At 33.3% G+C, this 26,447-nt stretch overlaps 1 protein-coding gene across 1 annotated transcript in view; it reads right to left on the bottom strand.

Moving 5' to 3' along the window:
- Positions 1 to 26,059, bottom strand: part of LOC124357108 — a 55,681-nt gene extending 29,622 nt beyond the window's left edge. The window contains exons 1-9 of the mRNA XM_046808561.1: positions 25,957 to 26,059; positions 24,269 to 24,432; positions 16,244 to 16,425; positions 13,925 to 14,171; positions 12,220 to 12,348; positions 9,935 to 10,173; positions 6,951 to 7,155; positions 1,153 to 2,959; positions 122 to 267 (exon numbers count right to left, since the gene is read on the bottom strand). Of these exons, the coding sequence (XP_046664517.1) occupies positions 122 to 267; positions 1,153 to 2,959; positions 6,951 to 7,155; positions 9,935 to 10,173; positions 12,220 to 12,348; positions 13,925 to 14,171; positions 16,244 to 16,425; positions 24,269 to 24,432; positions 25,957 to 26,014 (3,177 nt within the window). The 5' untranslated portion in view covers positions 26,015 to 26,059. The remainder of the gene's footprint in view (positions 1 to 121; positions 268 to 1,152; positions 2,960 to 6,950; positions 7,156 to 9,934; positions 10,174 to 12,219; positions 12,349 to 13,924; positions 14,172 to 16,243; positions 16,426 to 24,268; positions 24,433 to 25,956) is intronic.
- Positions 26,060 to 26,447: the final 388 nt, after the last annotated feature.

The raw sequence follows: 26,447 nt of genomic DNA, 5'->3' as shown, positions 1-26,447 counted from the left end.
AATTTATTAGACTAATCACAAAGAATCTTCTATGAAAAATACTCAGGATAGAAACAAACAGCAAACTATAACTTATCAAAGAGAGAATGTACATAAACCATTTGTTGTAAATGTTGCTCACCTCCTTGTGCTTGAAACCGTAGAAAGTTGTGCCTTTGATAACGAACCAGCCTCTGTTCCACTGTCCTGAGCCTCTGCGACACCTCTGCTGTAGCCAACCCTCACATTCATTCATTCCGAGATCTTTGAGAGTAACATTTCTGTGTTCTGTAAAACAGTCTTAATTTGTACTTGGATACGACCATTGCTACTTGTATAGCTCAGTGTAAAAAGAACATTCAGATCAAAATTCATATATTACAAAAATTATTTTGAAAGTTTCTTTATACACTTGCACTAAATGAAAGCAATACAGGCAGGTCATGTTAATATCAATATTTCTTTGCTCGACACACTTGTATTATTAAAATGTTCACATTACCGAGCAATACTAGTAAAATGAGAAAGTTGCAAAAACAATTTTATCAAGCGCAGTGACACTCAGGCTTTCTGGTTGTAAAACATGGTATTATGTTTTGTAGTACTAATCAGTTGTTTTTTATTCGATTTTAATGAAACGACCACTGTTAGATTTAGAATAAGCTTTGCAACATTTTATTATTCTTGTAAAATTTTCATACAGAGTATCGATTTTGCAGAATTTAACATCAAAATTTATGATTGGCCGCTATTTTGAAACGGGTAAAGATAATTTGTTCATATTTTGTTCTCAAATGGGTATACAAAAGGTCAACACAACTACAAAGTTGCATAACTTTATCTTTACTGGTATAAAATATATAACTTTTTTGGTTAAAAATCACATACAGATGGAAAACTAAAGGTTTTAGGACATACCTCCATATGAAGTTTTTTGCTCATTTTCATGTCTAGAACAAAATACTACAATATTGGAACACCTTTAGTAAACACCTTGTATATATATACAGAACCTATTGATACAAAAATAATCATTACTTAAAGAAATTAAAATAAAATAATACTAAATCGTGTATTAATAGATCTAATTTCTGCTATGGCTTCGCTTTATTTGTAGGTTTTACTGGATTTTAATTTAAATAATTATTTAAAAAACCAAAATTCCAAACTTACTTGCTAGAAGTGGATTTTTCTTTCTGAGTGAACGGGGACTGGCAACCTTGGTCGTCTTGCTGATAGACTTGGCTACCATCATGGCACGATAGCAGGCCCCCTTGGGTTGTACAGCAGGAGCAGGGGGTGTCGGTCGAGGTGGAGGTTCTGGAGGGGTGATAGGGCGGCGAGACTCTGCCTTCTGTCTGGGGAACGTGGCAGGTGCAGGTGCTGGGGTAACATTTGGCTTGTCGACAAAGTCGAGGCTGGAGACAGGCTTCCTTCTAGGAGTTTCAGGCAGAGCTGACGTTATTGTCACATCGGGTAATCCCAGCCTTTCTTCGTGAATAGTAGGAGGTGTGATTCTCACTCTAGGAGGCACAGGTATTACTCCGCCTTTCATTTTAGGCTCTGATAGGTTTTCCAGAGAAGTGGGTTTGCTCATCATAAATCCACTTGGATTATAAGTTTGAAGTATTTCTTCCTTACAAACTTGAGATATGGTTTTTGATAAGTCAGCACCTTCTGTAGAAGACTTTCTCACTTTAGACTCCCTCTCCATTTCTTTTCTGTATTCAATTATTGAAATGTTAAGTGTATCTAATATTTTACCTATTTTCTGTTCTGACTCTCTCAATGGATCTGGATCCAAGTTAGCTGTTATATTTTTGTCCTTCCATTTAGGCTCACTGTCTGTCTCATAATCCAGAGTCAAAAGATGCTTGTTTATAGTTTCAACAATCTGACCATGAACTTCTTTTTCAGATTCACCAAACTCTTCTGAAATTGATGGTATCGATGTGCTTATAGAGTTATCATTTGTCTTCACATCATCATCCTTTCCCGAAAGGGATTCAATATCACTTCTGGAGTCCTCGAATGCAGAATCTGACCTGGTTTCCATTTTGGAATCTGCCAGAAACTTCTGTTTGAGTAAATTAATTTTCTCTGTAACACTGATTTTTTCGGCATCAGGAGAAAAATCATATGCTGGTGTACTGTAACTTTTGTCTAACTTTCCCCTTTCCTTAAAAACTTTATCTTTGGGAGCATATGAAGGATTGATTTCTATTGGTTTTTCTTCAGAATCATTTGAAGGTACAACTCTCGCTTGTACTCTGGGTGGAACTGGATTCTCAGGAGTCAACCTGAACGTTCTTGCCGGAACTTTTGGCTTAATTCCTCGGTTGACTAAAGGTTTCGGCTTTTCCTGGTCAGAACTGACCTTTGAAAACATTTCAATTTTTGCCTTTAAGGAGCTCACTTTACCTTCACTTGGCTCACTTTTAGCATCACTATCTGAGACAAAAACACTATCACTGTCGTCCGACTTGTTCCTGACATGTGACGGCTGGTGGTAAGGCGATCTGTCACTATCATCTTTGAAAGTCTCTGCTAATTCAGTTGATTTCTTACTGGATCTCCCTAAGCTGTCAATAACTTTAAAAACATCATCGCTCCCTGTTGATTTCTCAGATAAGTCTCCACTCTTGCCACCATCACTTCCATTTGATATTTTTCTCGCACAAATACTATCCACAGTAGTGATGTCACTACAAGATGATTTTCTCTCTGAGGTTTCTGCCGTTTTAAAGGTATCATCACTTCCTGTAGACTTGAGGCGGTCTTGACAAGAACTGACCACATCAGGTTTGGAGTCTTTCAAGAAACAACCTGCATTTCGGTCCTTCAGACTATCAAAACTACTGTACTTCCTCGGTCCTGCCAATCTCGATTCACAGTCTTGAATAAGTTGAGCAACTTTAGGTTTCTCACCACTACCCCCTATTCCACGCCACTCTCTTTCAAGCTTTAATTCTTCCCAAAACTGAAACATAACCCAACAACATCATTTCACAAATTAACTATTATTTCAATTAATAAGATAGTTTTGGACTTGTTCTATAAAACATTCACTGATGCTAGAGATTAGCACAATGAAGAGTTCATGAACAGATGTCCTAACATCAAATATCACACAAATACATTAAAATAAAAGAACAAATCTGTACATAACCTAAATTCTGACCATTCCTGATTAAGAGAGAGATTGAGATGAATAAACACAAACTTTAAAAAATGCTTGTGTCTTTTTGTATACGAGGTGTGTTAGAAAAGTAATGAGATTGGTAACACTGCGGGAGATCTGGCAACGTTGTGTCTACCGGCTGACGCTAAACCTGTTTATTTATCCCTTCCACTTCCTCAGTCCGAGTTACAACTCCGTACAGTTAACACATTAGTTTTGACAGCGCCATTAGTAAAGTTGTGTTTTAATTGTGCGTCACAGAAATGGAGCATCGAAATTTAGAGCAACGTTGTGCAATAAAGTTTTGTGCTAAACTTGGTGAATCCGCGAGTGTGACTTTTGAAAAGTTGAAACAGGTCTATGGGAAACAGTGCTTATCGAGAGCACAAGTTTTCCGCTGGCACAAATCATTTTTGGAAGGCCGAGAACACGTTGAAGATGAACCTCGCTCAGGGAGACCTTTGACTTCAAGAACGGACGAAAACATGGATCGTGTGAGGGCGCTTGTGAGATCAGACCGTCGTTTAACAATAAAGATGATCAGTGAACAGCTAAATTTAAACACTTTCACCGTGCATCAAATTGTGACAGATGATTTGAACATGCGAAAGGTTTGTGCCAAATTGGTGCCGAAAAATCTCACAACTGAACAGAAGGACAATCGAAAAAATGTGTGCGTTGATCTTCTTGAGAGGATTGCTAATGACCAAGAATTCTTCAATTGTGTGATCACTGGTGATGAATCCTGGATATTTGAGTACGATCCTGAAACAAAGCGGCAAAGTAAAGAATGGCACACTTCGTCATCTCCTCGGCCGAAGAAATGTCGAATGAGCAAATCAAAGATCAAGACCATGCTAATTTGTTTTTTTTGACAGGAAAGGTATCGTACACAAAGAATTTGTTCCACCAGGACAAACTGTCAACCAAGTGTTTTATAAAAGTGTCCTTGAAAATTTGAGGAAAAGAGTGATCCGTGTGAGACCGGAAATTGCAGACAAGTGGATGCTTCATCATGACAATGCTCCATGTCACACGGCCATTTCCATCTGTGAATTTTTGAACTCAAAACGCATTACTGTTGTTCCTCAACCCCCCTATTCACCTGATTTAAGTCCTTGTGACTTTTTCCTCTTCACGAAATTGAAACATGTCCTAAAAGGACGTCATTTTGGAACTCTGGAGAACATTCAAAAGACTGTGACCGACCAGTTAAAAGCCATACCAATTGAAGACTTCCAGCGCTGCTACCAAGAGTGGGAACGACGACTCCGCCGATGTATAGCTGCCCAAGGAAACTACTTTGAAGGGGATAACATTGTTGTTTGAAAATAATAAAAACTTTGGTTAGTATGAAATCAGTCTCATTATTTTTCTAACACACCTCGTATGCTATTAAAAACACCAGTTAGGCGCTGGCTGCACATCTGAGGCTCTACTTTTAACACGGGATAAAGTTTAAAACTACATTATGAATAAGAACTCGTCTCAAATCCTTAATGCTCACCATTCTTATGTCTTCACTTTCTGATTAACTCTACAGCTGGCATGTAAAGAATTTTCATCACCAAAGTTCCATCTGATTTGGCAAAGACGAATAATTTTCGCCAAAGTAGACATCTACAGTTATTTAAATTTTGGGCATTTAAGGTAATAATAATTTGTATTTCATATATTCTGGCAGAGCATTAACATTAGCACTAATTTACTATTCTTACTTCGATTATCGTCTTCCTCGATTGCCGTAAAACATTGTTCTCTATGGATACCTGACGTGAGTGTATAACACACATCAGCCATGTTGTTGATGTGAAACTGTAAACAAGTGCTGGGTTTTGTGTTTGGAGTTACGAATCCAAATAGTATTTGTAGAAAAATTTATTTTATAGTATTTTAGTGTTGTTATTACTGTAGTTTAGTTTCCTTAGGTTATAGTTTTAGTTATTCATGATAGGTGAAAACTGAGAGACCAATCAAGTGATCTTAGAGAGCTCGTTATGGAGCATCCTATTTCAAGCGATTATGTTTATCCCGATATTGAGTAAACTTGGCAGACCATGTAGCAGATGTGATTTCCTAGTAAATGTTCTCTTACAATCGACTGAGTCAGACAGAGAAGTTGTTCCATCTGATGATGTCCTTGGCCCTATTCATGACTCGTGAAATTCCCCTCACATGTCACTTGTGTGCCATATGTGAGTGTACAAATTTGACAATGGATAAGAATTTCTTTTGTACTGGATGTTAGTGTGGAGTTCACCCTAAGTGCTATCATCTGCTCGAACACTATGCCAGACCAGTTTGACAGGGAAGCCGCAAACGCAGTGAGGAATCCAGTGACTTTCAGTGAAAGATGAAGCTTTGTATATATTGTAAGTACATATGTGAATAAGGTAGGATTCAAATTTAATATTTCATTTTATTTTTGTTTTAACTGTCATACTTACATATGTATCAATGCAGTCATAAGATTATGTTTACCCATGATTACCCATGAAAGACATGTTTCTTTAGAGATCAACCAACGTACAAAAAAGAAAATCAAAGACTACTTAACATTAAAATCAACTCATAGGCTCTGGAATTATGTATTGTTTAAACGTTTTTGTCGGGTAATAATGCTTTTAGCGGTAAAATACAAATTGACCATTTTGTGGTAGATCGCACTTTGGAAGTTATGTGACACCAAATGGGTCGTCGACACTTCCAGGGTTAAAACTGCATTATACAGTAAATAAGAACTTGTCTCAAATCCATAAATGTTTCACTTGAGAAACATAGATTATGGAGTGTTTGATCATATATGAAGCACATAGATTTTATTGTCTCAGTGCTAACAAATTGTTAAAATTACAGTTGCCTGTAAACACTGGTGGTTTATAAATTATATTAAAATTTGAGTTCTTGATAGAAAATCTATACTGAATTTTTTGTATACTGATAACAAACAATTCACTAGTTAAGAAAACATTTTAAGTAAAGGAATGGTACGAAAACTGAGTACGAGCATTTAAAGATGGCCATATGAATGTTCATGAAGAAGTCATCTGTCATTGCTGATGATTTTTTGATTTTTGCAAAATTATATAAAAATAGATGCTTTACAATTTTATTTTTATTCACTGGGTTTTATGAAGTTTCAAGAAGTAACATTTAAAACTCCTGCTAGTTGTTTTTACACAGAGTACTGAAAAATTCTTTACTACATTGCTCTTTCACATTAGGCAGTTGAGCCCAAGCAAGATTTCATCACATGTGACTAGAAATAAATTGATCATCCTCTGTATACCTTTAATCTACATCCATGTAACTACCACTAGCTCAGGCACTTGTGAAAAGAGCATCTAAAGGTCAATACAGTCATTCTATCATGGTTACATAATCAAGAGACAGGCTCTTATTATAACAAAATCAAAAACCCATTCAACAGTATGATTAATGCCTTAAATATTGATGGAAATTATGTTGAAAAGTAGATAACAGAGGCTTTAGTACAAATTAATAGTTATGGTCTTTGGTTTAAAAACTGTCCTGCCTTGTATGTACAATAACTTTGTTTTCAATGAGCAGTATATGCTAAATATTCTTCTGTAATATAAATATCTTAAAAATAGATTTTGTTGTATATATTTTATATATTACACATCACTCTTTAACAATTTACACTACTTATAATTATCTAGTTTTAATGGGGCATCAGAAACGGAGTTTAAATTTTATAACAATTTATTGATAGAAGTAGTTAGTATAAAAACATATCAGATTAATTTAAACAAGGACATGTACGTACCTGTTGTAAATTGACTGGAGCTCGCTTGCTGAGTGGACTAGCTCCCGTGATTGTAGCTCTCCTCTGTACCGGAAGCCGAGGTTTGGGCAGATACAGGCGTGCTGATGTTGGGGAGGAAGCTCCCTCTCCCTCCAATCCTTCTCCTTCCTCCTCCGAACTGGACGGGAGGTGACCAACGCTCACAGTCGATTCAACGGATACGGATCTGCAAAGAATTAATAGTTAGACATTTTACAAAATATTTAACCAGCATAATGGTGAATATTTAGTTTTTAACCCTTGGAAACCTTGCCACTTTTTTTAAAGAAAACCACATTTTATAGATCTGTTATTTTATTGGTTTCAAATGTTATCAGAAAAATGTAGTTTGAAAAATATAATTTAGTAATTAATGTTTTACTACCTCAAAATACATAGTTCAAAATGCAATTGCAGTTCAAAATAAAAAGAAAATATTAAATTTGAAACTGCAATATAAAAACCATTTGAGTAACTTACTTTATAAATTCTAAATGTGTTTTTTAAGCAAGAATTGTTTTGAAACTACACTGCTGCGGCTAAAGCCACGATGACGACAATAGTACAAAATCTAGTTTTTTTATATTATAAGTGTCTAATATTCTATTCCAGGTAACTATGTAGAACAATGGATAAAAGAGTAAGCTTTCATACAAAAATTTCAAATTTAAATTTTTTTATCAATTAAAACATATTTACTTAAAAAAACCACCTTGTATTTCGGTTTAAAGTTATTTAGAACATGTACTTAAAATAAAACAAAGTAATAATAACAAGTAGTGAAAGCAAACAAATCAAAACGTAGGTTAACAACATTTTGATTCTGGGACAACAGTCAGGTTTGTCCATTACTAGCCTTTCGACGCACCGCGACGTACGCCGTACGTCAAGTGTTTACCGCTGAACTCGGCCCGCGATGTACGCTGTACGCATCGCGCAGTCCGATCTTATAACGAATGAATTTCGGTTATTTTTGGTGTAATACGTTCGAGTTATACATCGTTGGAAAGAAGATGAAATGAACTATCGGTATATTGATACCTATGTATCGAAAGCCGTTCACCATGTAGTTTATAGTATACGAAAAACATCGATCAAAGTGGCGCTTGCTGTCAGCTGTTTCTAACTACGCAATTGACTGTGAAACGACTTTATCTGCTGGCATAACGATGTTATTGTTTGTGTTTAGCTGTTTATTTGTTTGGTTATGTTTGGTATTGTAGTAGAATATAATAAGAATATCGGGGGTGTGGACCTTAGAGATCAAATGCTAGAGAACTATCTACTGGAAAGGAAAAGAGGTACTAAATGGTACATGAAAGTCTTCAAGCGTATGTTAAACATTACAATTCTGAACTCATACATTATTTGGAAGTCAAAACAAAACAATATTGATCACTTAACATTAGATTAGGCCTAGTAAAAGAAATGTTGGAAAGATTTCAATAAGAGGTACCAAGAACAGTTCAAGGCAGACAATTCACTGAGCCTCCACCAATGCGCCTAACTGAAAGACATTTTATTGAAAAGATTCCACCAACTGGGAAAAAAGCAAAGCCTCAAAGGAGATGTGTGGTTTGCTACAAACATGGCAGAAGAAGGGACACAATCTACTGGTGTCCCCAATGTGAGGCTGGCCTATGCCTAGAGGACTGCTTCAAGACATATCACACAGTTGCAAATTTCTAATATAAGTACAGCAAATAACTTCAAGTAAACATATCTTAAAAAATCTTGTAATGGTATTTTGTACATGTTTGTATGGGTATACTTATATTTTAGCAATATAATCACTTTTACAAGTATAGGCTTAACAGAAAATCATTTAAAGTATGTGTAGGTAATGTTGTCACAAAACTGTTAAAAACAAGAAATTAAGTGGACCACTTAGGGGGTGTTCAGTTCAAATTAAATAGTGCGTTGAAGGGCTAGTCAAGCTTCACACAACCATATGGGAATCAAATATCTAACTAATTACAGATGTTCAAACTAATTACAATCCTGTGAAACATAGGACCTTTTTAAACTGAAAGTAGTTAACCTGCTCGTAGTGTAAAAATCCAGCTGGGCTGTTCTTCAGCAAATAAGTCATTCCATGTCAAATCAACAAATAAAAAATAGTTTTCAACTTCACCATTTCAGATTTGACTGAGACTTGGTTTATTTATACTCTCCGAGATTCCAAACTAAAATATCATTTTTTTAAATCTATTCTTCATAGGTTTTTTAGATACATTTTTTCAAATATCACAAAATGCAGTATTTTTTTAACATGCACTTAAATCTAAAATCTGTTATAACTATAGTTCTACTAGTGTTAAAGAGCTGAGACATAACTCATTCTGAAGAGTGGTTTATGGGCTTTAATTTGATATTAAACTTGAAGGCTTTGGGTAGAAAATTTTGTTTTGTGAAATTCAAAAATGTTTTTGAAAAATCTTTGAGTTGGTGATTTTTAATTTGAAAAATATATTTTTCTTTTAATACATGATTATGTGATTACACCATAAAACGTTCTCAGTGGGACCATGATGGGATCAGGAAATGTGTTAAAAATACATCACTGGTATCACATTTTCAACACAAATGTGCATCTCTTGGCTCTCTAGCACTAATAGAACTATAGTTATAGCAAATTTTAAATCTAAGCACACGATAAAAAAACACTACATTTTGTGATTTTTGAAAACTTGTAACTAAAAAATTATGAGGGGTGGAATTTTTGTTATTACATTTTAGTTCAGGATCTCAGAGAGTATAAATACACAAAGTTTCAATCAAATCTGAAATGGTCAGGTCGAGTGCCTTGTTGGTTTGATATGGAATGACCCAAATATGTCTTTTTATGGAAGTATAAAGTATTATTTATATTGCGTTAATAATGATTACATCTCATTAAAAGATTTACGATTGGAAACATTTCCACGTCAGAACTGATGCAAAAGAATTCATACGCAAAAACTCACTTCGCAATGGGTAACTCAAAGTGGGGTATCGTGAGCAGTTCAGGCCGAGGGGAGGGGAGGTTGTCCGCCCATCTAGCAAATGAGTTCTGGGTTGCTCTCTTCTTGCTGGGCAGTCGGTAGGGTTTCATGTAGATCTGTCCGTAGACCTTAGTGTGCCTTGGTCGCTTCTTGACAGTCAGTAGCACTTCAGTGGGGGACTCCTCGAACAGTGCCATCACCTGCTTTACTTGCCACCCAACCTTCAACATCAGGTACAAAGTTAGCTTTGAGTATATCACCTTAAAGTGTGCCTCGGTCGCTAAGTGGGGGACTCCTCGAACAGTGCCATCACCTGCTTCACTTGCCACCCAACCTTCAACATTAGGTACAAAGTTAGCTTTAAGTACATCATCTCAAGGTGTGCCTCAAGTCGCTTCTTGACAGTCAGTAGCACTTCAGTGGGGGACTCCTCGAACAGTGCCATCACCTGCTTTACTTGCCACCCAACCTTCAACATCAGGTACAAAGTTAGCTTTGAGTATATCACCTTAAAGTGTGCCTCGGTCGCTAAGTGGGGGACTCCTCGAACAGTGCCATCACCTGCTTCACTTGCCACCCAACCTTCAACATTAGGTACAAAGTTAGCTTTAAGTACATCATCTCAAGGTGTGCCTTGGTCGCTTCTTGACAGTCAGTAGCACTTCAGTGGGGGACTCCTCGAACAGTGCCATCACCTGCTTTACTTGCCACCCAACCTTCAACATCAGGTACAAAGTTAGCTTTGAGTATATCACCTTAAAGTGTGCCTCGGTCGCTAAGTGGGGGACTCCTCGAACAGTGCCATCACCTGCTTCACTTGCCACCCAACCTTCAACATTAGGTACAAAGTTAGCTTTAAGTACATCATCTCAAGGTGTGCCTCAGTCGCTTCTTGACAGTCAGTAGCACTTCAGTGGGGGACTCCTCGAACAGTGCCATCACCTGCTTCACTTGCCACCCAACCTTTAACATCAGGTACAAAGTTAGCTTTGAGTATATCATCTCAAAGTGTGCCTCGGTCGCTAAGTGGGGGACTCCTCGAACAGTGCCATCACCTGCTTCACTTGCCACCCAACCTTCAACATCAAGTACAAAGTTAGCTTTGAGTATATCATCTCAAGGTGTGCCTCAAGTCACTTCTTGACAGTCAGTAGCACTTCAGTGGGGGACTCCTCGAACAGTGCCATCACCTGCTTCACTTGACACCCAACCTTCAACATCCAGTACAGAGTTAGCTTTGAGTATGTAATTTCAGTCAGAGTGTACCTCGGTCTCTTCTAAACAGCAACACTTCACAATAGAGATTCCTCAAATAGTGCCTCATATTCTTTACTTGCCATCCAACCTTGAATATCAGGTAAAGAGATAGTTAATATGGCATTTCAGCCTAAATCCTTATAATGTTGTAACAATGACGATTTTACATCACCAGATAGTTGTAATCAGTAATCACCATAATAAGTTTCTTTGTTTATTTTTCCCACTTTTTAATGTTATTAAAAACAGTGAATGATGCCAGTGTGTTGGCGTTCGAGATACAAAAAATAATAGACATAATTATTAAAATCTGTTTAGTATTTTTACAATTATCTTCAGAATTCTTTATATTCTTCCAGTTTAGTAATAATATGATTCCTTTGCATTCTCAAAACTACAATTTACAAAATGTTTGCAATTATTTTACATTTTTTACTTATTCTAGGTGTACTTGGATTTTGTTTGACTGGGTGATAATATGTATGGTCTTCTTACTTTTTTAGAGTAGAGATAAATTCTTCTGGTTTTGAGTCGGCTATTTCATGGCCAGTGTAGAGGACAATCGAAATATTATCAAGGGCTAAAATTTTGTCAATTTAAAGATGCTTTATGTTGCAGATTTTAACATCTTGATGCTACTTCCATTTTCTGTCAAACCTGTGACCACTTGAAATGGAATCTGGTATTCTCAAAGAAACAGCTGTTATTTTACTTAGATTAAAATGTTGGTAACTATTATTTTTTGTAGTTAATATTTTTCAAGGTTAGCTTTTTTAAAGAGTCACAATTTATAAAATTCAAGCCATTAAAGTTCTGGAGAAAAACAGAAGTATTTATTACTGATCTAGTGAATGTAAGTGATTTAATGACAGTACTAACATCTCTCATGATGTCTACCCCATACTCACTCTCTGCTATTCATCCTCATTTAAATCGATTTTTGGGTGTTTTATAGTCTACAAATGTTTAGTGTTAAAACCAACTTTGAAACATAGTATTTCATTACTTACCACGGTCTGGTAGTTGATTTGAACTATTTCATCGCCAGGCTCCAGTTTCCCACTTTGATGAGCAGCACTGTTCAATTTAAGTGCTCCAATCTGATGGACTCCATGGAAAGAAGGGACAATGTAAAAGCCCTGTAAAAAAACAAAAGTATTATAAACAAACTAAAATTGAATACATTTTATTGCTGAATAATGTATAAATGACCCTTATTGTGCCATGATTTTTAAGCAAATTTTATTTGATGAATGGTAACAATTTGTGTAATAAAACATAAAATATTGAGGGAAATAAGAAAATAAAAAAATATTTTTATGATTTTTATTTAGTTATTCATTAAGAATGAAGGAAGATCATGTGTATTGCTGTAACATATTATAAATCTTAATAAATACATAAATATAAAATAATGCATTTTTTAGTTTGGACTGAAAAATCAGATCTTTAAAATCTTTTTATGTTATTCTTGTAGAGCAAAACATTTACAAACAGTTTCACAGAACATTCATGTCTACTTGGACAAAACCTTTGGGTTTGGTGATACACTGTTTACATTTCCCAAAAAAGAACATTTATCTTCACTAGGCCTATAACTCTTGTGTGGAAAACGGAATCAATTCACAAAAACCAGAAATCTGGTTTGTAAACTTTGCTCTATAGTGCCCCAGGGACACCAACTTTAAATTATCGGTAACCTGGATACAAATTTCTTAACTGGATGATTTAATATTCACCTTTTACCCCTTCCTTCATATACTGCTTAAGAGAAGTACAGAGTACATCAGGTGGTAACCTAGGCACGAATAAGAATTTATTCTTTTCAATTGTTTTAGGTTATTGTTCTTGGTTACATGTCCAGTAATAAAACTATTCAATCTTTGCTTTGACTGAAATTAGTCCTTTCAATCTTGGCTCTAAATTGTTTTTTGTATAGGTACAACTTTGAAATCAGTCTTCAGAATCTGGATGGTCCAAAGAGATTTTATTACTCTTGTATTTTGAGGTTTAACATCATCCTCAATATTAACTGTTTGCAGAGCTGTACTTCTAGGGGTAATAAGGCTTAGGCCTGTTATAGTTGGTTTTAGTATTTCAGGTTGTTACTAAACAATCAACATTTGAAAGATTTCTCTTAAGTTTCTCTGCTTATGACTCCCTATCTACGTTTTTGGTCTAAATATCACCAATATCTTCAGCTTAGTTTGTCAACATTCCAGCTAACCTCAAATTTTCATTTTGGAGTAAAGTAATTGATTAGTTATTATTTTTATATGTATAAAACACTGACAAATCATTAACTTATGATTTCCACATCAGCTGATTTGTTACACTCAGTTCTTACGAGAATACACGTTTCACAATTAAAATTGCATCTGTCATCACTCGCACATTTGCAATCACCTTTGGATTTCCCGGCACACTCAAAGTGAAACCATTATTGCATTTTCTCTCATACTAAATACATCCAGTATATTATTTACAATTTTAGAACAGACAGCACATACTAAACAGCAGTACTAAACTGTTGCTAATAGGTGCCATCTTTTCATTTTCACCAGAACTAAATACTAGTCTGGTTTCTTTGAAGGATAACTGAAGAAAAGTAAATTACAGTAACTTAGTTCAGTTGTTACAGCATATAACAATTACGAATATTTTCAATCAAAGCAGCAACCAACTAGCCTTTAATTGAATTAAAAACGTACTAACCAAATCGTCAGAGGAACGTTTCTTAAGTGTGACCAGCTCGAGTGAGGCAGGTTGCAGCAGCAGGGGATCCTGGATGTCCCGCACAATGGAGTCGGCAAGGACTGCCATCTTGGAGGAACTGAGCCTCAACTCCTCCACAGGACGTTCGGCGAACCTGTCCCGCTGAGCGCAGGTGGCCATCTCCAGACTGAGCGACAGCAGCTCCGACTTGCGGTTACAGTAGTCTACCTGGCCTGAGAACGGGGGTCTGCAATCATAACTGTTTATTATGGAGTGTTTGCCAATTTCTTTGAGATACTACAGTGGAATTTTAATAATTCGATACAAAATCGTCCAAAACACAAATTATTACTATTCAAAATTTTAAATTATGCAGACTTTTATTATTAGTGTATAGGGATATTAAGGACTGGAAAAAATTTGAACTATAAAATTTTTTTTATTATCTGAGTTTTACTGTAATATAATCTGTAAACCAATTTTACAATATGTGTAACTTTATATTAACCTATTTTTATTTTATATTAATCAAAGTAGGACTGCACTGCCTTCTGACTACTCCATAAAAAATTACTTTGGCTACAAATGGAGGTGCTGAGCAAAAGCACACTAATATAAACGCAATTGGCACGCGCCTGGTGGCATCAGGTGTAAATGTTTCTTACTTTCTAAATAGCCCTTGTTTATACATAAGACGTAGGTATTTAGGATAGCCTTTAACTCTTTCAGCAATATATTTTTAATACCACCGAAGGTTTTAAAACGACAGCCTTTTAAGGTTCTCTTTATTTTTGGAAATAAAAAGTCACATGAAGTCATGTCTGGAGATATGGAGGCTACGGCATTGTTACAGTACTGTTTTTGGCCAAAAACTCACGAACAAGCAATGAAGTGTGAGCAGGTGCATTGTCATGGTGTAAAAGCCATGCATTGTTTTGCCAGAAATCCAGATGTTTTTTCGGATTGCTTCATGCGTTGAACTTGCAGGTAGTACTCTTTATGGACCGTTTGACCTTGTGACAAGAATTCATAATGCACTATGCCATTAAAATTGAAGAACACAGTGAGCATAACCTTCATTCATCTGCACTTGTCGAGCCTTTTTCGGTTTTGGTGATCCAGAATGCCTCCACTGGGATTATTGAGCCTTAGTTTCAATGTCATATCCATAAACCTATGTTTCGTCACCCGTTATAATACATTTAAGTAATCCTGCATCGCCGTTTACTTCATTTAGTAACTCCTTAGCAGCTGCTACTGAAAAAGTAAAGAATGAATACAGCCGTAAATTTTATTATACTTCAGAAGCATGAGAACTAATATAATTTTTAAAATCTTGACAATTGGACTCTCCAAAACCGTAAAAATACATGCAACTTGTTGAACACATCTGGTATTTTGTGACCAGTGGGTTTTGAGTATTTCATATAACTATCACAATATCAATGCTGAAATGTCTGATTTGCATGCGTGTAGTCAATATTGGGCTGATAGTAAGTAATAGAATTATAAAGAAGGGATTCACTCTTGTGAGCATACAGGTACAGTACAACCAATGTATATCTAGACAATGTAACTGACGTTGGGTGCTTCACTAATTGCAAAAGTCAATATCAAAGGAGTTAACTCAATAGGTCTCGCTGTGGAGAGTGTAGGGCACCCTCAGTATAAAAGGTTACAGCAAGCAAAGAACTGAGTGACATAATCCCCTTTATCTATAATAGAAAGATGCTGGAAATGTGCTATTCTCTGTCTTTAATAGTGTCATGCTAATGTTTCTGGTACAACAACATTCTTCCCATATTTTTACTCCTATTTTAGTGCGAAAAATGTTGTTTTAGATTTGTTGACTAGGAAAATTATTTTCTTTCAATAAAAATTAATACTAGAAATATGTATTAAAATTAAGTGTTGGTATTATTAAACCATTTACATTTTATTTAGACAAGAAGTGAACAAAACATAGATTTAATGATCAACTAATGTAGATTCGCTCTTTGGTATTAATGTCTCAATATCAAGTTAAAGTTTAATTCAAAGTAATTCATCAGCCTAAAAGAAACAATTTTTTTTAAGAATGAACAAGTGAACTGGATTTATAACAAAATTAAATTAACCTGATACGGAAAACATGCCCCTAATAATTGGGATAGAAAGGAAGTGAAACAGATAACCTTAATTGTTAAGATTTGCAAAGGTAAGTGTTTTGAAGGAAACAGAATTTTCAGATTTGGTAACATTTCTAACTGCAGTATAAAAATTAAGTATTTACACTTTCTGATGAAGTATAATCCAGAAAGATGACTTGATGTTTCTCACCTGTCTAGCCAGCAGGCCAGGGGTTGCACTGCCTGCACAATGTTAGCAACGTCTGCAAGCGTCTGGGTGGCGACCAGCACGGCATCCATGTGGTTACGGTTAAGCTCATTGTGAAGACTATGGGCGAGACAGGACAAGCGCAGTGCCAACAACTGCAGGGTCTCTCGGTCCAACTCATAATGCTGTAATACAGCACAGTACACGTTACATTCACGTCAATATAATATGGAATACTGCTTATCTAAAACTAGCAGTAATATTTACTGAGTGTTCTTAATGCTCTCATCAAAATGCAATATCTAGATTTTTAAAACCCTTTAAATTGCTACACACAGGATGTAACTAAACTCTCTACACAGACTTTAGTATATTGTTCCATGGATCAAGAGGAGCTAAAAACTAAATACAACCAATGGTCATTCTTTTTTCTTTCGGTATGTGTTTTTATTATTTATTTTAAAAACCAGTTAATATATAAACCTAAAATTTTTTACAATTATCTTTCTTGCAGTCTCCAATCAAGAAAAATATTAATATTATATTGTCATATAGGGGACAGTTGAAGTTTTTTAAAGCACACTATAAAATCTCATAACATTATAAACATTTTTAATAGTTAAAAAAATATAAAAATCTGCCAAAAGATAATGTAGATAATAGCTTTTGCAATGCACAGCATACATTTAATTGTTTACATGTTTATAGCATCATTAACTGTGCATTACAACCGTTCAAAGATTATATATACATTATTTACAGATAAATTTTTATCATCCAAGTGTGCAAAGCTTTTGTAGTTAAATGTAGCAACTTTTATTATTCTTTAAAAAATGTCACAATGTTATTAGTTTTTGCGCTATTAGGCTTTAAAAACTTCAACTGTCTGTTATCTTAAAACGTGATTAGATAATAAAATATTAAGAACAATATCCTAAAGTATGTGTAGAGAATTTTGTTACGTCCTGTACATCTATAGATAAATCAAGATAGCTTTAGTAGCATCCTTTCCTTGTTTTCTTTCTGTCTGTGATAACTCTTGGTTGGAAGATCCTGGAGACTTGAAACTTAGCACATAGGTTCCACTTGGTCCAGGGACGAATTTATTGATTTTGGAGTAAAAAAGTCATCAACGCCCTATATGGCACACCCTAAATATTCACTTAATCTTCAAATATGCCTCATAGATGTACTAAATAAAAAAATAGCATAACAGGACCAACTTTTCAGGACTGAATTTTAATTCTGTTACAAAGTTGGGAAATAAAACAACTTCTCTTAAGCAATTGAAGGTTGACTTCACTAATTTGCATGTTTTAGAGATACAAACGTAAAATTAGAATTGATTGAACATCTTGGAAATTATTATAAGTAGCAGACATTAACACAGAAAGTGCAAACAAGAACATTTAGGGACAAGAACATAGTTTATTTATGCTACAACAATTGTTAAAAGCATACTAAAATGTACACACAAATCCATAAGAAGAAAACAGTAAATTCAAAATTTATTTATAAAATAATAAAATTTAATAAAATAATATGCATGTGACTAAGACTATTGTGAACCTTACTTGTAATTGATCAAGAATACAATAGAAAAACTTCTGCTGACTGCACATATTACGGTGAACAACCAACAGAGAATATGGAAAAAGTGGAAATGCTCATAAGATATGGAAGAATTATCTCAAAACTCCTGATACTACTATCAGCCTTCAAGGCAACATCCTAGTGGCATCAAAATAACTGCAAATTAAATTATATTCCGTATAAATATTTTTAGTCATGGGAACTTGGATTTTTAACAATACTGATTCAACAAACTAGAAATAATTTACCATAAATACTGGCTTACATTAGTGTTTACATTGCACAAGCTAGACATTAAGTTGTATAAATAGGGTATACTTTGTCAAATGTTCTTTCAAAAATTTCAGATGCTGCAGTACCAGACTGTTCTTAGTTTTGGAAAAAAATTTCTTTTAGTTCACTTTTCAGTAGTCTAAATGTTTAGAGAATTTGAAGTGTAATAATCCTGCTACAGAAATTAAAAAAAGTATTCTTGTATTATAAAAAATAAAATGTCACACATAGGAATAAGCTAGTCACGCAACATATAGTTTAATATATTCTTCTTTTTCTAAATACAAATGTTGTAGCAAAATCTGATAAAACTGTTAACTTTTCAATCATCATGATTATGACTATCTTACATTACAACCTTAAAGTTTCCTTTAAAACATGAATCTCAAGATCTTTTTCAATTATTAGTGTACCATTGATTGTTTTAAAAAGATAAAGCCAATTGTAAACAATATGTCACATGTCCTGGTGGTCTCATTAAGAATTCTGAACTAAAGTAAATCACAACTTGTTGATTATCACAAAAGATAGGATCTGTATTTACATAATGATCAATACTGTTTGTTGAAAGTAAACGCAAACATATGGGAACACATAACTTAAAAACTTTCTTGATACTATTATACGTAGACTGTTTGATAGTAGAATTCTTTTCTACAAATTAGTAGAAATTATTTCTGATACAGTACATTAATTATGTCATAATAATTTATAATATCAGAAAACTATCACAAACACAGTACTAATCATGGAACGGCTCTATGAAAAGGTTTAGGGACTGTCCTGGCCATTGAGAAACCATTCTAATACAAGTTGACAATTTACTAACTAAGATAACATATTGTATAGAGAAATTAATAATTATCTTAAGAACAATAAAATTGTTTTGAAGACTATTCTTGAATAACATGTAGGAGAAAATATTGAAGAGAGAAAACATGGATAACAATAATATTAATGGGAATTCGTTTATGGACATATTCACTAATCCTTTTAATGTCAGCATCCGAGTTTCTGGATGTAATTCATGCCTGCACAAAATCTCGCCAATTCAGATGTGATCAATAACCCAAAGTCTAAATATTTAAAAGTAAATATCCTTAGTATGTGAATCAAAATAGTAAATAAAATTTTGTTGGGTACTTATAACCAAGAGACCGGTGATGGTTATATTTGATTTAGAAAGTCTTGATTATAAATATTTTACTTTGTCACTTTTTTATCCATTTCTCAGTTATGTGAGAACTTTTTTCAAAGTTGGTAAAGAGTTAATCTTTTAAAATAAGAATTTACTCTGTAACATATTTTTTGCAAATACAGTACAATTCATGGATGTTAGCTGCTATGGAACTTACTTTGTAAAATTACAAAGCTGCTGTTTGTAAAATTACTTTTTAGTTTTTGGCAGTTAATTTTGAAGAACTATTCCGAAGCACTGGTTCCTTTCAGAATTTTTCATTCTTTAAAAGAAACAAATTTCAAGGTGGTAGGGTAAAATTTGTAGTAGGTATTGCATTATTGTAATGGTGTCTCTGCATTGACTGTAGTTTATATAGTTGAGACAGTGTAAGCTGTATAAGAATCTCCGTAGAGATGTAGAGCACTGCAATATCTTGAGATCTTTATAGGATGCTAATTTAAGAATGATAAGCATCTTACTTCTTGTTTCTCATATATAATGATACTTTTGTAATTGGTAGGTGGAAATTCCTACCCAAATCTCCAGGCAAGGAATCAAACATGATACCCTGTTTTTCAGATTCCAGTTTGTTTGCTTCATTATTTCACTAATGACAAATTGATGGCACAGACCTTCAACTGGAAGGGATGGTCAGTATTCTGTAATCAACTCAGCATTTACTCAGTTACGCCATGATATTTGGTTTTATTTTGTGTTTATATTCCAATGACTAGTACATACTTCCTTTTAAAACACCTTTTCCATGATTTGGATTTATTTAATTATCATAAAATAAGAACCAAAGTCAACATAATTTAAGTGCAATATGATTAACCACTGATTATTTGTTTACATTTCAAGATTATAATGTTTCATTATAGTATTATTAAAATTTAGAACCAAGGGTCAAGAGATTCACAGAGGACTACTTAGCCCTAACTACGTTTCGTAAAATTAGACCTTCTTTACTTTTTTTACAGAATGCGCATGAATCACAAAATAAACAGTGAAAGTTTTGTTTTTGTTCTTAAAATGTGCTAAAAGGTGAAACGTTAAGAAAAATGTTATTTTTAGGTATATTATTAAATGCATAAATAGGGTTTGGTTATCCAATATCAAATAAAACCCAAAGACAAAGGCATGAAACAAACTTAATAATTATAACCAACAGCAAAAATAACTATTCAAAAATATGTAACTCTTCTTTTGGCAAATTTATGTTGACTGGCAGAGCATATTTCCTGAAAATTATTTAAAATTTCATTTGGAATCATTTTAAGCCTTCGTACACAGCAAGTGGTATATATTGCCAATCATAATTTCCCCATAACACACTAAGAGGCTAACTCACAGTATCCATAGCATTATTAAAACACCTATTACAATTTATAATGAAGCATTATGTTCATTTTAGTTCCTTGAAATTACGTAAAAACGCACGGCATCGTTTGTATGGTCTTCTTCTGTGATGTTGATACAAGTGTGAGGATCAGTTGTCACCAGCCACAACATTAGTTTTTGTTGGCTTAGACCACTACGCTCACATTCAGCCTGCAGTCTCTACTCTCGAAGCAGGTAAACTCGCTCATGAAAGACAACAGCTGAGCACACAGTCACTGTTTATTTACTACCCTTTCTTTAAAAATAGTGTGTTTTGATGTATTATTTGACCAATACATTCAATAATAAAAATAAATTTAGAAAAAGATTAAAATTAAGCACAATAGCAAGTTTTTTAAATTATTATTTAGCGTAATACGGTTTAAATTAGCATAACACGCTTAATTAGTATTTATGTAATGAGATTTTATTACTAAATTTTCATCTCTATTTTATATGTTTGTTGAAACATTGCTATACCACATGTTAGGGATCTGGAGAGCAATGTAGATAGTATAATAAAACACTGTCTTCCAGTGTTTTAAACAGGACTTCAAAATAACACAAACAACAAATCCGCATGTGGTATTATAACAAACTCTGGAATTTTAACACTCTGGAACATTTAATTGCTTAGTGCTGCTACATGTAGGGAAAACCACTAGCAAATTACCCTAAATCAAGATAAAAAAACTTGAAAAACTTTTTAAAAATGTCTGACCTTAACTCCCCTTTCAACCTTGAGCTCATTTGTCTTCTCTCTCCAGCCTCCACACAGGAGTATATCGATAGCACAATTTAGATCCAGACTTTGTGATCTTTTTTTCTCTCTCTTATGACAAGAAGCTTATAAATTGCACTTAGTCCTATAAGAACCTTAGTGCTGCTTCCGGAGTAGACTAGACCTATCAAAATGCCCTTGCACCCCAGAATCTCAACATTTGCGGTTAGTGCGTATAAACCAGCCATAAGTGATCCCTGCTGGGCGTAAGATCCCTTGTATACAGGTTTTTTTTTTTACTGAGTTAAGATGTTGGATTTTGTGTGTGTGTGTGTGTGTGTGTGTGTGTGTGTGTGTGTGTGTGTGTGTGTGTACACACACAAAATGTGTATGTATATATATTTATATATATATATATATATATACATATACTTATGTTTGTTGTTTTCACTTTAATACTAATTCTTCTACACTTGTACATTGGGATAACATTTTAAATTTATTAAATTGTTGGGCTATTATCAACAATTATTGTAATGAACTTAACACAAAAAAACTTGATTACACTTAAGAGTGCTCATGAATATGGTTAATCAAATTTTATTTTCCGAAAGATTGTCATAAAAGTTTACATACAAACTTTATTTTAAGAGCATTATGGATTTTATGATCATTAACTGGTTGGCACTTGATTTGATAACAAGGTTGAAGGTGAAGATCAACCAGCGACATCATCTAGCCTAATAAATAAAATCTTTGCAACATTTGCAACACAATATCACCAGTAATAATAATTTCTTTACAGCTAGTAAACTAATTTACTTTTCAAATAGTTTAAAACAATACAGTACTTCATGACTGTTCCCAAAACAAAAATACCATGGGTTGAACAATTTAAGAACGCCTCAGAACTAGTTAAAATAATTTTGTTTCAGTTAAAACTTGTTTCATAAAGTATTTAAATACACTGTATTGACTATTCTGTTTTAAAACACTTCTGTAATTCAGTCTAAAAAAATGTATAAAATAAGGAAAAATCTGGTAAAATACATCCAAAATACAATACGTATCATTTTTCTAGTTTTAATCAATTGGTAACATTTTTCTCAAATATTGTTTCCATGGTGGCATTCTCTTACTATGATTTATTCCCTAAAAAACAGTATTACATGTAACAACTGAGATAGAAATAAAAAATAAAACCCTGAACAGAACAGTACATGAAATGATTGGACTGAAATTTTACAATTGAAATATTCAAGTGAAGTATATAAAACAACTTCTACAGAGTTCCAGTAGAACACTTTTATTTTTGCTACGTTGAACTAATACCAAGAATTTGAGGTCCACAGTTCCCATAGTTGTCCAATTGAGCCAACATTTGAAAAGATAAAAACACCTCAAGGGAGGACTAACTTTTGGCAATTGATAAAAACAAGTTGAAAACAAGCTTTGCATTACATACTAATCCACCTACAATTAACTTAAACTATTTGAAAAAAGTTTGAAATTTATTCGAAATTCACTCATAATACAGTGGTTTATAATTTACTGGCCAATCCTTGATAAAGATTCACAAAGAATCTACTTAAAATATGCACATTGACATATATTAATTACATTCTAAAACTATTTTTTATATTCTAAGATAAAAACTTACACACTACACAAAATAAAATACAATTAAATATAAAAAAAACTCAATATCAAGTTTTTTTGGTGGTCATGGACTCTCTTTTTTACATACAGAATTTAATATAACCAAACTAATATAAATTATGTGTAATTTAAAAATATACATTTTGGATGTATATTTATAAAACCAGAGGAATTAATTTTTCTGCAGCCTATTTGGAATTTTATCTATTAGATAAATTGCTACCCATTTAATTTCAATAATTGGGAGCCTCTACATAAGATTTATCTTCCTACCATAAGTAGCTTAAATATCAGTGTATATGACCGCTTCTTGCTATAGTCAAGGGGCATGGAGAGGATTCCTACACGATCATTAACACCTGTGAACATATTGTAGACTTATATCCTAAGAATTTGAGGAGTTGTACAATTGTTTTACAATTGGCACATATTCAAGTGCCATTTCTACTACACACACTCTAATACCAGAAGAAATGGGTTTGTGGGAAAACTTACAAGTTTTATTTTTACTCACACCAATCTTATGACTTTAGAGGAAACATTTCACGGAGTGTCCTCACAAAAACATGGTTTATATTATTTTGGTGAAATTTTCAATAGACTATGACAAAAATTGTACTTATTTGGAAGTGTGTTTTAAATATAGAAACTTTTTTTAAATATTAACTTTGAACTTAGGATTTTAATACAGGGAAATTGATTTATTGCCTTATTTAAAAAGTAAAATGTTTGTAATTCGTTTAGTAATATTTTTTAAGCAACAGAAAAAATTGAATATATCACCAACTGGGTAATTGTATATTTTTAACCAATGGCAGTTCTTAGCTCAAATTGCAAAAATGTAAAATGGTCTTACATTACACACCCAGTTAATGTCACTAAGAGAAGGCTTTTCTGGCTTTATATTTCTTTAATTTACTCAAAGACATTCACTGCAGAAAAACATTGGCCCCATTTTATTTATGAAATAGTAAACTAGTTTAACTGTAGCAAATTGTATAATATATTGTTTAAATATATTGTCTACAAATTATATGAAAAAGAATATGATTGTGCAAAATTCCTACAAATTTAACAAATTTGTTGAGTATTTTCGTGTTCCTGAAACCAACAGAAAATTTTATTCAATTTTAATTGTTTGGTGTAAACTAGATTTGGATATCAAAATCAAAATGTAGAGGCCAAAAGCTTAACACATCGTGAAAAATACTCATCAACTTACAAAGTTTCTAAGAAGTTCAACAGCCTCAAGTATGAGCTCTTGATGGCCCAACTTCAAGACACCGAGATGCTCTAGATCGTCGGGACCGAGATTGAGCAGCTGTTGTCCACTTACTTGGTTGTTGAGGAACGAGTGAATATATGGCACTATGATGCCATCCAGACCTGTCAACACAAAACAAAAAACTAAGCATCAAACATTTAGATTAACTGCTATACTCCAACTTACTGATCTACAAAAACTATTTAAATATTAGTTTTTTTAATTATTCATACCTGACAAAATTGTCATTTTTTACAAAATATGAGAGAATTGTGCGAAAAGTTTATGAAAACATACACAGATACTTTATTTTTTTTTTATTTAAAACAACAGAACAATCAAAATTTAAAAAATTAATTGTTTACAAGCAGAGATGTTGAAAAGCGGAATAACAGTGAACTTATGTTTGCCAGCCTAAATATTAATCACGTCATCAGAGATAAACTGAGCTCAGGTGTAAGACAGCAGTTTTGGATCAGTCTGTGAGAAAATCACAACAGCAATTAAAGGGATGAGCTACATAATATCCCAATAATATTTTGCTTTTATTATAAACTAAAATATTCGTGCAGCATCTACAACAGAATCAAAATAAAGTGTCGATCCTGTTCTGTCAAAGCCTATTAATTACTATTAATTATTAATTAATGGTTAGTTTTATAATAAACGGGTATCACCATAATGGAATCAACAATATGTAGGATTATCTAAACTACCAAAACAAAAACATACAGAACTGAATGACGTTGTATGTATATACTGTATTTCATGTGATTACAGCTGTTTTTATATTTTAAAAGTAATAATTTAACTAATGATAAATACAAATTTATCTATGCTATGTATATTTATGTAACAAACAAAACTGTGTATCATTTTGTTGCTTAATGCTATTTTGAAGGAGAAACATCTCTGACAGCTTGAGACACATTTAATACCATAACAATTATTATATATTTCTTTGAATTTTAACCAACATTGCTGTTCATTAGTACATTAATACATTAAAAAGAGCTGAAAATAGGCTAATTAATCGTAAATAACTAAAATTTTAATATTTATGAAATCCAATTGTTCCCCGATTCGATTGTTGTGGTGTCCACTTATTATACTGCAGCCATTCCTTAAAAAGTTAGCCTGATTTTTCTTTGGAAAAAATTGTCGGGCCTGTAACTTATACAATCTAGAAGGCATGGTTGTGTATGAGAATAATGTTAATGTAATTGCTTCTACTAGACTTATAAAAGAAGAAAAATTTTATTATAGGCTAAAGCAGAAAAGTAAATATCCTATTTTCATATAATTATGTCCAATACTATTTTGTGTATTTCAGCCTTCAAAGGCATGTTGTAAATTAAAGAAAAACATATAACATAGAAATAAAATTAAAAGTGCACCATACAGAGGTAAATCATCTTCTGATAGTCTATATATACATACTGTTCAAAGTATATTATTTTCCAGAATAAGAGGTGCCAGTCCCACCTTGATTTTTACCAAACATGGTATGGATTCTAAGCATATACTCGACAGAACAGTAACAAAGAAGAGACCTCATATTAATCGTCTATCACTTATTAAATTATTACTTATGTTTTTAGGTTATTCCTCATCTACTTTAGACTTTATTTGAATATAAATATTACCTTTTAGCCAGTCTGTTACTTGGTCCGGTTTCCATTCTGCTACATTCACATACGCCATTTTGCTTCCGATTCTGACAATGAGAATGAACTCAAAATAATTGCACAGGCACTTGACAGCTAGGATTTCAGCCCTGTTCACAGTTAGAATCGTTACGGTGTCTGTACACATAGAGGAAAATATGTCCCGTGTGAATGATATATCACGAAATTTGACATTTTAGATTACACATTCAAAATAAACTAATCTTTCTAACGATTTAACTTTACGATTTCTCAGGGTAAAAAAGTGTACTTGAATAAGTAAATTTTTTTCATGATAAGAAATCAATACCATTGTATTTTAGCTTTAGCTTTACATTTAGTCTACTGAATATTTTCTTTTATATGTTTAATAATTCGGAAAAATATGATGACAGAAAAGAATGTTTCTTCCTCTATAATATTTGGACATTTTAAAAATTATTGTTTTTGCTTAAAAGTAATAATAACAT

Source organism: Homalodisca vitripennis, chromosome 3, assembly GCF_021130785.1.
Source record: "Homalodisca vitripennis isolate AUS2020 chromosome 3, UT_GWSS_2.1, whole genome shotgun sequence".
In the NCBI taxonomy this organism is placed as follows: Eukaryota; Metazoa; Arthropoda; class Insecta; order Hemiptera; family Cicadellidae; genus Homalodisca; species Homalodisca vitripennis.
Note: the sequence above shows the minus strand (reverse complement) of the source record. Positions and strands in the feature narration are given on the sequence as shown.